The 14,825-nt window shown below is 38.8% G+C and overlaps 1 protein-coding gene and 1 long non-coding RNA gene across 9 annotated transcripts in view; one reads left to right on the top strand and one right to left on the bottom strand.

The window, feature by feature from the left end:
• Positions 1-14,825, bottom strand: part of SEC24D (SEC24 homolog D, COPII coat complex component) — a 119,897-nt gene that overhangs the window by 29,468 nt on the left and 75,604 nt on the right. For all 8 annotated transcript variants that reach the window (XM_048941846.1, XM_048941849.1, XM_048941844.1 and 5 more), the window contains 5 exons: positions 14,606-14,751; positions 12,040-12,309; positions 10,510-10,631; positions 7,418-7,529; positions 6,438-6,565 (listed from right to left, as the gene is read on the bottom strand). In XM_048941846.1, the coding sequence (XP_048797803.1) occupies positions 6,438-6,565; positions 7,418-7,529; positions 10,510-10,631; positions 12,040-12,309; positions 14,606-14,751 (778 nt within the window). The remainder of the gene's footprint in view (positions 1-6,437; positions 6,566-7,417; positions 7,530-10,509; positions 10,632-12,039; positions 12,310-14,605; positions 14,752-14,825) is intronic.
• On the top strand, positions 692-6,431 carry LOC125691913 (uncharacterized). Its single transcript, XR_007376326.1, has 3 exons — positions 692-1,627; positions 3,048-3,254; positions 5,241-6,431. It is a non-coding gene; the product is annotated as an uncharacterized LOC125691913 (long non-coding RNA).

Raw genomic sequence — 14,825 nt, 5'->3', positions numbered from 1 at the left:
TCAGCTCATGAACACCAGCATTTCTTAGAAGTAATTCCATTCAAGTTATATGTTTTTATCTTTTAATTAAATGAGGAGAAAACAGAAACTGACATATTTAATTCCCACTATCAAGTATTTTTATGAGGAAAAAAATAAGTAGGACAGAATATTGTGGAGAAAACTATACAAAACACAATAGTAAGAAGAAAAAAAGAAAGTCACTTAGGATATTTAAATATTTAGAACTATATATAATTATTTAGAGTTATTCACATTTGATTTTAAAATATGAAATACTCTTTTAACTAGCTTTTTTTTTTTTTTGATCACATGGTTTTATTCAGGCTCTGGAAACAGTCATGCATCTCCAAAACAAATTAATTTAGAGCTTGGTCCATGATGACAACTATGAGAGCTGGTTTATTTTTATGGACTGTTGCTAAAGCACTTGTGGACTAAAAATAACTTCTGTTGAACAATGATACTGTACTGTCAAAATCTCTAACAAACAAATACTTTACATAGATCATCCAAATGAGGAGAGTGAAAATGAATGGTTATTTTTGAGACATAATAAGTAAGGACCTAGTACAGTTAAGATTCAGAAATAAGATTCCAAATGTAAATAAGATTCAGCAAGAGATGCTTAGACACTGACCAGGGATGGGGAGGCATAAATTTTCCAATGACCTTTGTTTCTAATGATACACAGCATGTATGTAAAGTTCCCCAGCATAGTTTTGTAGATTGGCTGTGGAAGGCTTTTTGTCTTTTGTAGTAATCTATGTGAGAGACTGTGTAGCTTCGATGGACTCTGCCTCTCTTTTAATTTGAGGACTTTTCTGAATAAGTTCATTTCGCTTCTCTGTTCTTCTGAAGCCCAGTGTCTGTGTGCAAAGCGTGGCTGTCCTCAGAACATCAAACACGACTGTACAGTGATTGCTATTGAATGGCCTATGCCTGCAACTTAAATTAGCTCCTACTTGTGATTTACCACTACTGAAATAAACCCTCCAAGCTTTGCTTCAGCAAGGCCAATCTGGCATGTTTAAGCTTTCCATAAACAACTTCTCTAGAACAACCTCATTTTGCAATTGCACCAAGTCACATGCGAGCACCTGAAATCCTGTGACTTAGCCGTACTACATCTTTCTCATTCATTTTAATTGTTGTGGATTTGAGTTTTCCTCTTTTGATCTGAAGACTAATATTGCAGCCTAATAGTATATCTTCATCCCTTTATCTGTATTCACTTAAGTCAGTCTCAAGTCTTCTTCATTCAGGGCTTCCAGATTTCTAGATGTTACAGAACTTTTCAGATATACCACCACTCTACAGGGTTTCCATTCCCTGGGGAATTTTGGCAGCATATTTAGCCACAGTATCTCTGTCTTTTCATTCCACAATGTATGGGAACTGTTGAGTCATGGCCTGAACCACTGATTGAGCACCTGGGGAAACGACCCGGTCAGCCCTGGGAGCACAGGTGAAGGCAATTCAGCTGTGTGACCAGAAGGGGTGGAGCCTGGCTGTGCACCTCTCTTAGACCTCACTGAAGGGCTGACCTCCACTGGGGAAGGATCTCTGGTTGGAGATCCTTCCTTGGTGAAGCTTTCCCCTGTGAACCTAGAATTTTCTGAATCAGGTGAGTAACCTTCTTCCCTTCCTTTATAGCACCTTCCTATTGTGCTGGTCCTTCCATTATCACACCTCTGTTGTAATGCCTTTCCCATCATTTTGATCTGTCCAATCGCTACACACAATATTTCTCTAATTTTTCAAGATCCCTTCTTGTTGCAGAGAAAAATCCTGGTGTGGTTTGTCTTGTTTTTTGTTTTAATGAAACATGCTGTACTGATTTAAAGGCATAAATATTTACATTTGACATCTTTACTTAGCACTGTGTTGGTTTCACTTTGTGTTCCTATCTACTCCCACAGGGATAACTTGTATCCCATTCTTTAATGAGAACAGAGATATCTGTTGTACATATCTTCAAAAAGCACCCCAGCTCAAGTTTTTGTATTTCTCAGCTCCTAAGGGATTTTTTTTCCTAGACTCCATTTCGCAAAATAATCTTTTTCCTGCAGAAGGCAACAGTTCTAATTTCACTTTTGGAGATGGAACCCAAGGTGTGTGTGTGCGTGTGTGACACTCCACCTTCCCCACAAGAACCCACAGTGACCTACTAAACTTCAATCTGCTTTTCATACGTACTGAAGCCCTGAAATTTTCTTTGTCCAAACTGGACCTTCAGACTGGAAAAAGTATTCCTGAGAAAACTACTGGACTTAAACCTTATAATTGAAAACTCACGGGATCAAAAACAAACGTGTAAAGCTCAAGTTCCAGTTGATTGCTGTTTCCACAAATAAAATTGAAGAGCTTTTTGAATTCATGACAGGTATAAATTCCAAAACTACTGGGGACATTCAGGCTCTGTCAGACAGAACACTACTGATCCTTCAGAGTAAAATATGAAAAGAGGGGGGCGACAAAGTAAAAATCTGTTTGTCAGAATAGAATGCTGCATAACCTGTAGAAGCTAGTTTAATTTAAGAGCTATACAAATTAACATAGCCTCCTTGCCAGTAAATTCCAAACAGAGCTAGTTTGTGAAATTTCTCAGAGGATCTCCTTACTGATGAGGAGCAGGAACAAAACAGATTTGACTGCAAAGTGATGGCTATCATCTCCAGCACACGCATAACTCCACGAGAGAGCCCAGTTCTGCTTCCCTGTTCCTATAAATGAAGAATCCCTCAGGCACTCCTTCCTCCTGCCTGCAGAGGCAATAAGCATTCAGCACAGTGCTCTGCTGTCCTAAGTTTACGCTTTACAGCCAGCAGGAGACACTCAGAGTGCATAACCCTCCAACTGCACCAACATGTAACTACGCCACTTACAAGTCACGTACCAAAACGGTGACTGTGTTCAATTAAGAGAGGAAAAAAAGTTTGTACAACTGTGCTCTTCCTCTCATATACATATCTATATCTACTGGTGGGAGTAGACTTGCCTATTATCATTAACTTTTTTTTTAAAATGAATGTTTGTTGTTTCAGCACAGTGTGATCTGAATTGCATCCATAAAGCACAGATGAGAAAAGATAGCCCATACTTTTCAATGCCATTCACTTGAACAGAACCATCGTGCTTCAGTCATGCAAACAACAGTCCTCTCAGCAAATTGAAACCCACACTCAAGACTGCAGAAAGGGTGAGCAAGCCATGTGAAGACCATACTGTATGCTTAATTATCTATAAGCAAGGTAAGCTTTTTCCCGTTATTTCTAACTGCCCTAATAAGGAAATGGCGTAGAGAAGAGTTACATACATTCTATGACAATAAGACCACTGAAAATACAAACATATTTTATACACTATTTCAAATTCGTTAACCATAAGAGCAAAATAATTAAGAATTATATTTATTGAATACTTGCAAGTGTATTAGTTGCTCAAATGACTTTGAAAAGTACGCAGCTTTTTAAACACATCTTTACCAACACAGAAAAATGGGCTCTACACAATGTGCATCATAACAGATTCTGCAGAGCACATGGATTTGCTGAAATCCAGATAGGTCAGTTTTTCAACTCTTCCTAATCACATTACCAGCTGCACATACCACTTGTAGGCATTTCACAGCTTTTGGTCCAGAAAAGCTTTTCTAACTATTATTTTTCTTCATTTTCAATTGAAAAGAGATAGAGTTCAAATTTTGTGTGCTAGCACATATTAGAAATAGAGGCAGATCTGCAGCTAAGGCTGCAACAAAACTGAAGGAATGAGAACTATTAATCAAAAGGTTAGGAAAAAAAGATCATGATTTTTAAGTTACTATTATATGGCATGCTTTTTATCAATAGTTTGAGATAATAGACAGATCTGCACTCAGAACAAAGCTCTGTAACATGTGTTGAACATCACCTGCTGGCACTGTTAAAAAAAGCATCCATGAGATAGGCAAGATATTTGGAAAGAACACTCTGTGCCTTGCAGTCATTAGTTCCAAGCAGAAAGCACCATAGTAGGAAATTCAGAAACACAAGCAAACCCTTGAATATATTTTACCTCCATAAAAAGCTCCATTCTTTCAAATTAATTGGCTTTACAGAATTAAAGTGGTAATAAACCCCATGTGGAAGACCATTTTTATTATGAGATCTTAAGAGTAAGAAATTATTCTGGCAGCAGCAGTGAAGATAAAGGGCATAGGCAAGTCTTGGAAAAACTGTCTCAGCTAAAACTCTCCAGTACTTCCTATTGTAACACTATTTTTTCAGTTCTTACAACTCTACCAAGCTACAGCTGTTCACATCGAAGTTTTCCACAATGGACTTTTGCCACTTATGAGAGATATTTTTCTAGTCCCTTCTGACAAAGAAGCAGGGTTAAAACCACACTGCTCTTTACAGATAACGAATCCTGCTGACCTTTCCACTAACTCTTCAGAGTTAATGGGCCACCACATACAACTTTTTGCCAACCCTGGGAAAATCTTCCTGAACTTGGCCAAGTGTAACTGTTAGCACATACTGCTAATTTACGTATGCAGCAGATTTAGATTTTAGCAACTCACTGATCACCCTATCCAAACACTCCACAGGAGACAGGGAAGCCACACGTGGTAAGCACAAATGACTAGAAGCAGACAAAGTGAAAGATGGAAACAGGCGTCAACACGACAGCAGAGCTGATATATGCTGTGTGAGTACAGAAACTGTAGAGAGTACTAAAGAAAGAAGGTTGGCTAGTAAGGTGAAGATGTGGAAAAAGCAACAGCAGGAGTCTCATCTAGGAGAAAATGCAGTGGGCAAGAAGCCAGGTCCACACATTCCCTTCAAGAACTAGAACAAAAATCAAAATTGCTATCTAGTAGACAAATGGTGACACGTACAATCTGCAGAACTGCAAGTAATATATGCTATTTCCCTGTGGACCCCAGAGAAGATAACTACATACTGCTCTGCTAAAATCAAACTTCTAATTCAAATTACAGAGATCTGTTGGATTGGAAATTATCCATCCTGATAAAGAACAGCATCTGTTTTCTTTCTAACTTACTTAAAAACAAAACAAAGAATTTACAAGCAATAAAACAAAATTCAAGAAAATCAACAACTGCAAAAACTGAAAGTCTATGTAATTTTAATTGGGCTTTTCTGTGTCTATGTTTTATGAAAGAATTTGTGAAGACACAATCAAATAGAGTAACATACATGACATTCTTGTTTGCTTTTTTTTTTTTCTAGCAAGCAATGCTCTGAAAGCTAGTAAGAGTTACATAGAAAAAGGAAATGCTGTCTGCAGAACATCAGCTGCAGAATTTAGAAGTTCTGCAATGAAGGAAGCAGCCAGTTGAAGGTAAGAAAGGACAGCCCTACGGATGATGCAATTAAGTGCTGCATTTAAGAACTGACTGTATCCCTGCTACTGACGCAGTCCACTGGGAATGCCAGAAAATCTGTGCAACTGTCCTGAGACCACAGGACATTATCAATCTGTGGAGTATTCTGCAAATGAACTAGGGCTGTGTTTGGAATATGAAGGACTATTAAAGATGGTAATGCAAGAAAATCAATTGACTACGTTAATGTTTCCAAATGAGTACCAAGAAGTGTGGTTACATTTGTCTTCTTCCTATGGCTCAGTTCAACCAAGTAGAAAATGTCCCTCTCATCTTAGGCTATTTTGAAAATAAATTAAATTGTGTAGTGGAAATGCTTAGTCATGGCCTGAACCAGATACTGAGCTCCTGGTGGGAGGGCAAGGCCAGCCCAGGGGAGCTCAGGTGCATGTAATACATCTGAGTAACAGGAAGGGGTGGAACCAGGATCTACCCCTTCCCAGACCTCATTTAAGGGTCGTCAGTGGAGGCAAGGGTATCTTGCTAGAAATCCCTGCCTACCTGAGGCCTTCCAAAAGTAAGCAGGTTCTTTCCTTTGTTTCTGTATCTACAGCTGTTGCATTTGGGCATATCCTCACCTGCTGCAGCCCAGGACTTTGCTAATATGCTGTCATTGCTATGCTTTGCATTGTGTTACAGCATTACAAATTGTCAAGAACAAAATGGAAAAATGATAGTTTGAAAGTAACTGTCCTTGTAATAATATGAACCCTAGAATATCTTGATACAGCTCGTGACTATACTCTTAGCATCTCTGCCTATACCTATATAATTCCAGAAACTGACAGTAAATTAGGGACTGATGGGGCAACATCAAAAACTAGTAGTTTACATTACATAAGTATCTCTCTTGTATCTTTCCAAAGACTTTTACCCCTTAAAGTTGCATCCTGACTTAAGTGCAACTCATAGCCTTCCTGTGGCTCTTTCTCACGTCTCTAATTACTTCAGTCAGAGATAAGGCACCCTCCATCCCATTCAAAGAAGTCAGTAGCATTTAGGAGACAAAATCACATGGGACTGATACTTCATTAGACTTTACCTCATTTTGTGGAACAATAGCAAAAGGCTGGATGACAGCTGCCAGTGGAATGCGAGCCTGTTTGGCCATATCTGAAGATGACGGGAAGCAGTAGGTAGTACATCGGATATAACGAGGGCTGGCATGACCTAGAACACCCAACAAAGCAGGCACAATGAGAGAGAAAAGGAGTCTGTCTGTTCCAAAAACATACCAAGATTAAAAACAAAGCAACAAGTGCAGATTCCTAAATTAAATGTATGCTTTCCTTCCTTCTGTGCAAGCTTCTGCCCTTATCATCTCTTTATGTCAGCCTATTGCCTCCTCCTGTAGGCAAATTTTTTCTGGCTGAGATATAGATGCTGGTCTAAATTATACCATCAGTTTAGTTTGTATTAAAGTATCAAGTCTGCTGCCAGGAGCAACACGTGCAATATGGTATTTACAGGCTCTAGGCAGAAGCAAACTAGATACACTAACCAAATGAAAACATTAAGCCAACTAGGCAGCTCATGCTCTGTCCCTATAACCTCAACAAAAGATTCCAAAATTTATATCTTAATGTACAACAGTGCCAGGTTCATTGCTTCTTGTTAATATCTATCTCTTAAAGTTTCAGAATAATTTGACGATGCTTTTCAACTTGAAAACCTTGAAAATGTTCAAACTGAAAAGAAATGTGGTGTCAATTATTCTTATTATTTTAAATATCAGCAAGCACAGAGATGGGGGTAAAGCAATCTCAGGGATTTCACTAGAGTTAACTGTTGTCAGCAACTGGTGGCAATGCAACAGTTAACCAAAGGTGTGAGAATTCAATTCCCATTTGTCCCACTTCTCCTTTTTTCCACCCCTCCAAAGGGAATGATCTTCCCATTCCATGTTCAATTCAAGACTAAGGAGCACCATTTCTAGATCACGTGAGAATTTACTCATATATATACATATATTCATTTGCTTTTACCTAAGAAGATTCCCAAAGCAGTAACAAAGACAGTTACCTTGATCCTGGATTAAGCAGTCAGTGGTGACAAGAGGAGGAATCTGTCCTCTTGTGTTTGTAGCATACATCTGCCCTCCCCTAGAAGCTTTATCACTTTCAATTACTTGAATCTGATGAATAAGAAGCGAGAACAGTATGAGAAAGGTTAGCCACGCATTCAGGTACATTCATAAACCATTAACATCTACGCCAAGTAAATCTATTGACATTTTCTTATACAGGTGTCCCATTAACTTCCCACATACAAACTTCTAGTGCAGTCAAGAACTAGACAGTATAACTCAAAGAGAAAGTTGCCTGTTGGAACTCTGCAGAGGAAATGTTACACATAGGGGTTGACCAGACCACTGTGTAGTGAGCAAGTGAATTGTTCAGAGTATGTTGACTGCAAGGAGGACAGACATTTTCAAGAAAGTCTAGCCAGCAAATCAAGAAAAGTGATTACGTAAAAATACATCCTTGCTACTGCATCAGGTCTTCCATACTCTGAAATCAAACTAAAGTGCCAACAGGTTGCATCACCTGACTCATATGCCACATATTCCAGGTTGTATTTTCTATTACCACAACTGTGCCAGCAGCTGCTCTTGATAAATCAGCATGCAGGTGAATTATTAGACTGCAACAGTGAGAAGAGTTGGCCCTTAGCTCCTCTGCTAGACTCCATCCACAGGATAGTTAAGACTTGAATGATAACCTATGTAGTACATCACCTTCCTTGCTGAGCTATTTTCAGCACTGTCATTTAGAAAGCAGTAATTTCAATCCCCAAGAAATTCTTGCTGGCCACTAAGTAATATTTCAGCACTGGAGCTCAGTGTTCTCAATCCCTGAGCCAGCCCCATGTTGTGAGCTTCCTCCCAGGATAAAATAAACAAGAGCAATCATAGAAAACTTCTTGAGAGGCAGCTCTGATCATGTACAGATTTATTCTGGTTGATGCCTAGTTTACAGCAAGCTTTGGTGTATTTTCATTACGTACTCATGAAGCTGGCTTTAGTACTGAACAAATTTCCTTTATATATACTTTCTAATACTATCACTTCTGCACAGTCCTTCATACTGTTTAATACTTATCAGAATAAGATATATAAAGCTGTACACTGGTCCACACCATAAACTGGATCACTGAGATACCATTATTACTCTTTTTGCTCAAAGGAGATCTCTGTTCAGCAACACATTTTAGAGTGTAGCCTAACAGCTATGAGAAAAAAATAAAGAAAAAAAAATAGGAAACTGGGAATTTCTGAAACTGCCTTTGCCACTGCTGCCAGTATCCCATGCAATTGTATCTTTACACTGCACATCATTTTCTAATAATAGCTGGGATATTTCAGAAGCCTCATTTGGAAAGCAAACAGAGAAGAAAAACAAAACTGGTCAGTGCAGAGTCTATTGATCATTGTTTAAGAGGTATTTCCTAACACACTGGAAATAATCTGGGGCCTGTAAAATTTTCTCTCTATTAAGTTTTTGTATAGCTATTTAAACATACAATACATTCCTCAGAGCTTGTTCTATCTTCTGCTTGATTACTTTTCCCTGCCTGCTTGGCTGGTCTACTTTTGCTAACTCTTGCATGAATAGGGAAAGAGGCTTTGTTCAAACACCCATTGGCTGAAGGAAGCAAACTATTTTCAAGACTCAGCTCTGCAAAGGATCATAGCACCGTGTTATTCTGCAGTTAACTGACCTAAACATATCATCATTCTTGGAAATAACACCATGTTCTTGGAAACCACATGCTGATTTTCACAGATGCTGTCAGAGCACATATCAGCCTCCAACATACATAAAACAACATACATCAACAATTGGTTACAGATAAGAAGTAAATTTATCTGACAACACTATTGTAATTGTATAATGTAAATATAACAAGAGAATTACACTCAGTCATACTTAATCAGCTTTTTTCCCCTCTTCAGACATTGACCCAGATGGTGCTGCTTTTAAACATATCATTTTGATCCTCTCTGTGCTGCTAAAACAAACCTTTTAACCTATTTTAGCATGACTGTCATAGTAAAGTTTATTCTATGTGCATAACTGAAAAAAGACATCAGTCCATGCTCACATGCCAGACCTCCCTCTCTTCAAACCACTTTTTTTTTTTTTTTTTTAATATATTAGACATGATGATCTTATCCTTCTTATGTAAAATTACCATACTGAAACACCATACAGAAACACCATTAAGGCCACTGCCTACATTTGCTAATTATGACACTTTGGTTTTTTTGGTGTGCGCATGTGTTGTTTTTCTGTCTGTCTGTATTAAAACACACAGTGATCTTCAATTGCATCTAACTTGAAAATTGCATTTAATGGAGGCAATGCAGTTGTTAACGTTACTCTTAGGATATTTTCAGTTTTCCAGTAAAAACATCATCGGATAAAACAAAGGAATATCCCAATAGAAGGAAGCATGGCTGCATGCTGCTAGACATGGCTTCCACTCATCACAGTAAAATACAAATCCTTTCCTGTACAGCTGTACTGCTTCAGCAAAGGAGTGGAAGATTCCTTCACTCAGAAGAGCTTAGTAGAAGGTTCTGCCCTGTAGCTGCAAGACAGTCTGCTTCAAGAGCCCTAACTCTCCAAAGACCTTTCAAAGTGTCCAAGTGATCACCAGAACCTGTAGAACTGTGTGCATCAGTGTGTGCTCTCCCCAGGAGTTCAGTACACTTCCTCCTCCCCTCCCCCCAACTCTGATCAACTGTTACCAATAAAAAACAATTTAATTACATCCTGAATCTAACAAAATACTCCTTTGGGTAATACTTAGACTACTTTCTTAGCAGTAGATGGACAAACTATACCTTGTTTTATTTTTCCTCTATCATTACTCTAAAAAGAAGAGGCAAAGTCCCATCAGAGCATATTCAGGCATATTTCAACAACTGAGCCTTTTTGAATTGCGTGAAGCTGAAGCATTAATTATATTCTAAGCTACTGAAATCCTTACAAGGCTGTAACAACTAGAAGGATGTTTAGGCAAGCTGTTCTAGTTAGAATATCAGCACTGACTTTACTTTGTCTTCAATGCAGAAGAAGTTCATAAAAAATTAGTGGCCTGTTACTCACTGGGCTTGGAATCGAGTCAGGATCAAGCTTCTTCTGTGGTGGACCAGAGAGCTGTGCTGGACCTCCAGGAAAAGCACCAGGATAAGACAGTTGAGATCCTGCCATCTGAGGGCCATAGTTTGCTGCAGAGTTAGAAATGACCATTGATTTCAAGTATTTAATTTCTGTTATCCATCTTTAACATCAACTTTTGTCATACAAATCATTTTTATTTCAGCTAAATGCAGCTCCTCTTTACTTTCTGTTTTCAGCAAGTATCAGAATAGGTTCTGGCTCACAGCATCTGTTTTGAAAGTAAGCATAAAACTAGCTTAGATTGACAACTCTAGCTTCAGACATTTTCTAGTAAATATCACACAGGACTAGCTAGAACGGGTTATTACAGCTACTACACCTAGAGAGCAGGCTATTGCATTAGTGAGAATTTCTCTGTTACTGTCAGTCAAAGAAAACTAGTCTAGGAAGTTTCATGATTTAAAAAAAACAGCTGTTTTACTCACAGGTGTCAGGTAAAATAAAGCATGCTCTTTTACAAATTCAGCATATTCAATTCGAACTCTTTACCCCTATAGTAAAGAGGAGTATATAAAAAGGAGTATTATGACTCCTTCCTGCTGTACATTGTGCCTTTACCCACTCCTAACTAAATCATTTTGCTCCTTTTTCTTGTTCTTAACAGTGTTGAATTGTTGAGCAAAAGTACAGCCTGCCTTGAATGCTCCAATCACTGAATCACAGAACGGTTTGGGTTGGAAGGGACCTCAAGGATCAAGAATCTCCAACCCCCCTGCCACAGGCAGGGCCACCAACCTCCACATTTATTACTAGATCGGGTTGCCCAGGGCCCCATCCAATCTGACCTTGAACACCTGCAGGGATGGGGCATCCACAACGTCTCTGGGCAGCCTGTTCCAGCACCTCACCACTCTCTCTGTAAAGAACTTCCCCCTGACATCCAACCTAAATCTTCCTTCCCTCAACTTAAAACCATTTCCCCTTGTCCTACAGTTATCTACCCTTTCAAAGAGTTAACTCCCCTCCTGTTTGTAGGCTCCCTTTAGGTACTGAAACGCTGCAATGAGGTCACCCTGCAGCCTTCTTTTTTCCAGGCTGGACAAGCCCAGCTCCCTCAGCCTGTCTTTGTAAGAAAGGTGCTCTAGCCCTCTAGTCATCTTTGTGGCTCTTCTCTGGACCCTCTGCAACAGCTCTCTGTCTTTCTTGTACTGGGGAGCCCAGACCTGGACCCAATAATTCTTCAGATGGGTCTTTACAAGAGCAGAGTAGAGAGGGGCAATCACCTCCCTGTCCCTGCTGGCCACCCCTCTTCTGATGGAACTGGTGAAATTTTGATGGAATGGATTCCATTCTGATGGAATGGACTGATCTGATTGCCAGTAACAACCTTTTATTCTACAAAACAGATATTAAATTTTCATTTCTTTAAGCCAGCAGAACATCAAACTTGAGAGGTCAACAGTGATTCTCAGTGCATTTTTTGTTTTCAATTAGATACCTAACATCCTTCTTTACCTTGCTGAGGATGATATCCAGGCCCTGGAGTCTGTCCTGGAAGTTGCTGCAAGTTAGGATTTGGAAGTCCAGATCCAGGGATTCCATCCTGTCTGGCCATATTAGGCAACGATGATTGAGCACAAAGGCCACTGAAATTATTTGCTGGTGGAGGAATCTGTGGTCCAGGTTGTAAAGTCATTTGGTGCTGCGTCAGTGGCAGTTGCTGTGGACCCTGAAAAGATGCTGGATGTCCAGAAGATGTGTGAGAGCTTTGGATAGCACCAGGACCTGAGCAAGAAATTATATATACATGTGTCAAATGAGTTCAAAAATTATAGGCTACTAGCTTGGTGTGGAAGACGTACTGAGTAAAAAACACATCTGCAACATATACACATAGCAAATACTGTATCTCATACTGATAGTGCTTTATCAGGTAGATTCTGAATGCCTGTTTACAAAACAAATCAGATTTCACAGCTTAAGTCTGAACTCATTCAGATGTTCAACTTCATTTCCTTTGACTCTATTATCAATAAACCCTGCAGCTGGGGTGGATGGGGAAAAGGATAGGGAGGCCAATTCAACAATTCTTGATTAGAATACATGTAAATCGCTATTTGCTTCTGATATTATAATTAATATGAAACATTCCTTTTTTGCTTAATAATCAATTCTTCTTATATTACTTTTTTTGTTAGTACATTGCTCCCACTTCACCACGACAAACTCAGTGGAAGTTCAACCGACACATTTAATCTGGTTTACAACCATTCTCTAGAATTGATGCTAAAAAATGAAATGTGGAAATTACTTGGCACACACTGGTGAGGAATGCTGTTAATAAGATCCAGATTGCAATTAAAATTAAGAGATCCTGCAAGTGGTTTCTTTCTAAGACTTAAAATCTGTAGATGTTATTTTATGAAGCCTATATTTTTAGTCAAACATCTCCTGAAGAACAACAGCAAAACAGCAAAATGACTAACGTTAATAAACAAATACTGAAATGCACCTTAGAATCATAAAATTGTTTGGGTTGGAAGGGACCATTAAGAGCTAGTTCCAACCCTCCTGCTACAGGCTGGGACATCTCTAGACCGGGTTGCTCAAAGCCCCATCCAGTGTGGCCTTAAGTGCTTCCAAGGAGGGGGAAACTCCAGTCTCACTGGGCAACCTGTTCCAGTGTCTCACTTCCCTCACAGTAAATAGTTTCTTCCTGATATCTAGTCTAAATCTACCCTATTCCAGTTTAAAATCATTCTCCCCTGTTCTGTTGCTACACGACCTTATAAAAAGTTCCTCTCTAACTGTCCTGTAGGCCCCCTTCATGGACTGGAATCTTCTACCAGACTTGTTTACTGAGAACAGATTTCACAGAAAACAAGTTCTGATTCTCAGCTGATAGAAATAAACATTGCACCACAAGTCTTAACAGCTATCCACTTCAGTGCTCTTCTAAGTTACAGAACTTAGGCTTACAGCTAAGCAAAAACCATAACAATAAAACCGAACATGGGGGCATAGTTGTAAAGAAGCAATGCCTTCAGTGGTCTGAAGGGTATCTCAACCCTCCTCCATCTAAGATAAGCAAGAACATTACATTTTATATAATCATTGCTGGAGGCAATATAATGAAGGCAGGAAAGAAAAGCAATTCTTTCTTCTCTAAATAATTTCAGTTGCTGTATATGAAGTGCTGCTGTAGAGTGCTGGGTCAAACTCCATCCTGCATAGAACAGTCTGACTTAGTTGTGAACTTGCAGTTCAGTACAGAAAGGCTGAAGTCTAAATTATTTTTATTACAGCAAAGAAGGAAGTTTTCACATGTAATTGTACAATAGAGGTCAGATCCTTGGCAATTACACAAGTTTTTATTTAACTCAAATCAGTACCTTGTAAAGTCAGAGAAGGAACACCCACACAGTCTAAACTGAAAAGTTCATTTTTACTCATATCTCAATGAGATACTGATGAACAAAGTTATCTCAGTTTAACAGTCTCATCCTCACAACCATACCAGCCACAGCAAAACATGATGCTGGCTACATTCCACTGCTTTTCAATCCCATAGTAAAATTGGCCAGGAAATATTCAGAAAAAGCGGGTCTAGACAGACAGAAAATTACAAATGGAAGTGATTTACATGGAAGAATCACATCTTACCTCAGTTTACTTCTAACCCTGGATTAAATACAAACAAGTTTAGATGGAAAATTTACAAGCTTTGGACCAAAAAAAGAAAAAGAATTAGATTGTTTTGAAATCGCAACTATAAAAAGATCAGAAAAATGAAACTGTATATTTTTAGTCATGTCTTGGCTGTTATTGACAGCATAAACAAATAATGAGAAATGACTGATGAGGTAGCCAATATGTATGGAAGGCTTAACATGCTCTAATTCAGAACTAACCCAACAACACTGATGTAAGAAATAGGATAAGATTAAAAACAACTACTTGAGTAAATGAAAGAGGGAAAGATTTTATTATCTGCTTATACAGAAGTTCAGTAGATATTTCTAATTATCACAGTCTTACAAGCTTTAAATGAGAAAAGAGTCAAACAGATAAAATTGATTACCATAGCTATTTATCTGCATGCTGTTCAGCTGGTTGGCAAGTTGTGTACATGAGGTGGATACAGCATTTGGGGAGGCTGGCTGGGACTGATGACTGCCAGGAGGACAGGAAGGTCCTGTATTGTTTGGAGGTAGAGGGCTTGGAAACCTATATGGAAAAATGAGTGCAGTTATGCAAGAAATTACACCAACCAATCATAATTCCAGAAAGTCTGATACCTT

This window comes from Lagopus muta, chromosome 4, assembly GCF_023343835.1.
Source record: "Lagopus muta isolate bLagMut1 chromosome 4, bLagMut1 primary, whole genome shotgun sequence".
Classification (NCBI taxonomy): Eukaryota; Metazoa; Chordata; class Aves; order Galliformes; family Phasianidae; genus Lagopus; species Lagopus muta.
This window is presented reverse-complemented; position numbering and strand designations above follow the sequence as displayed.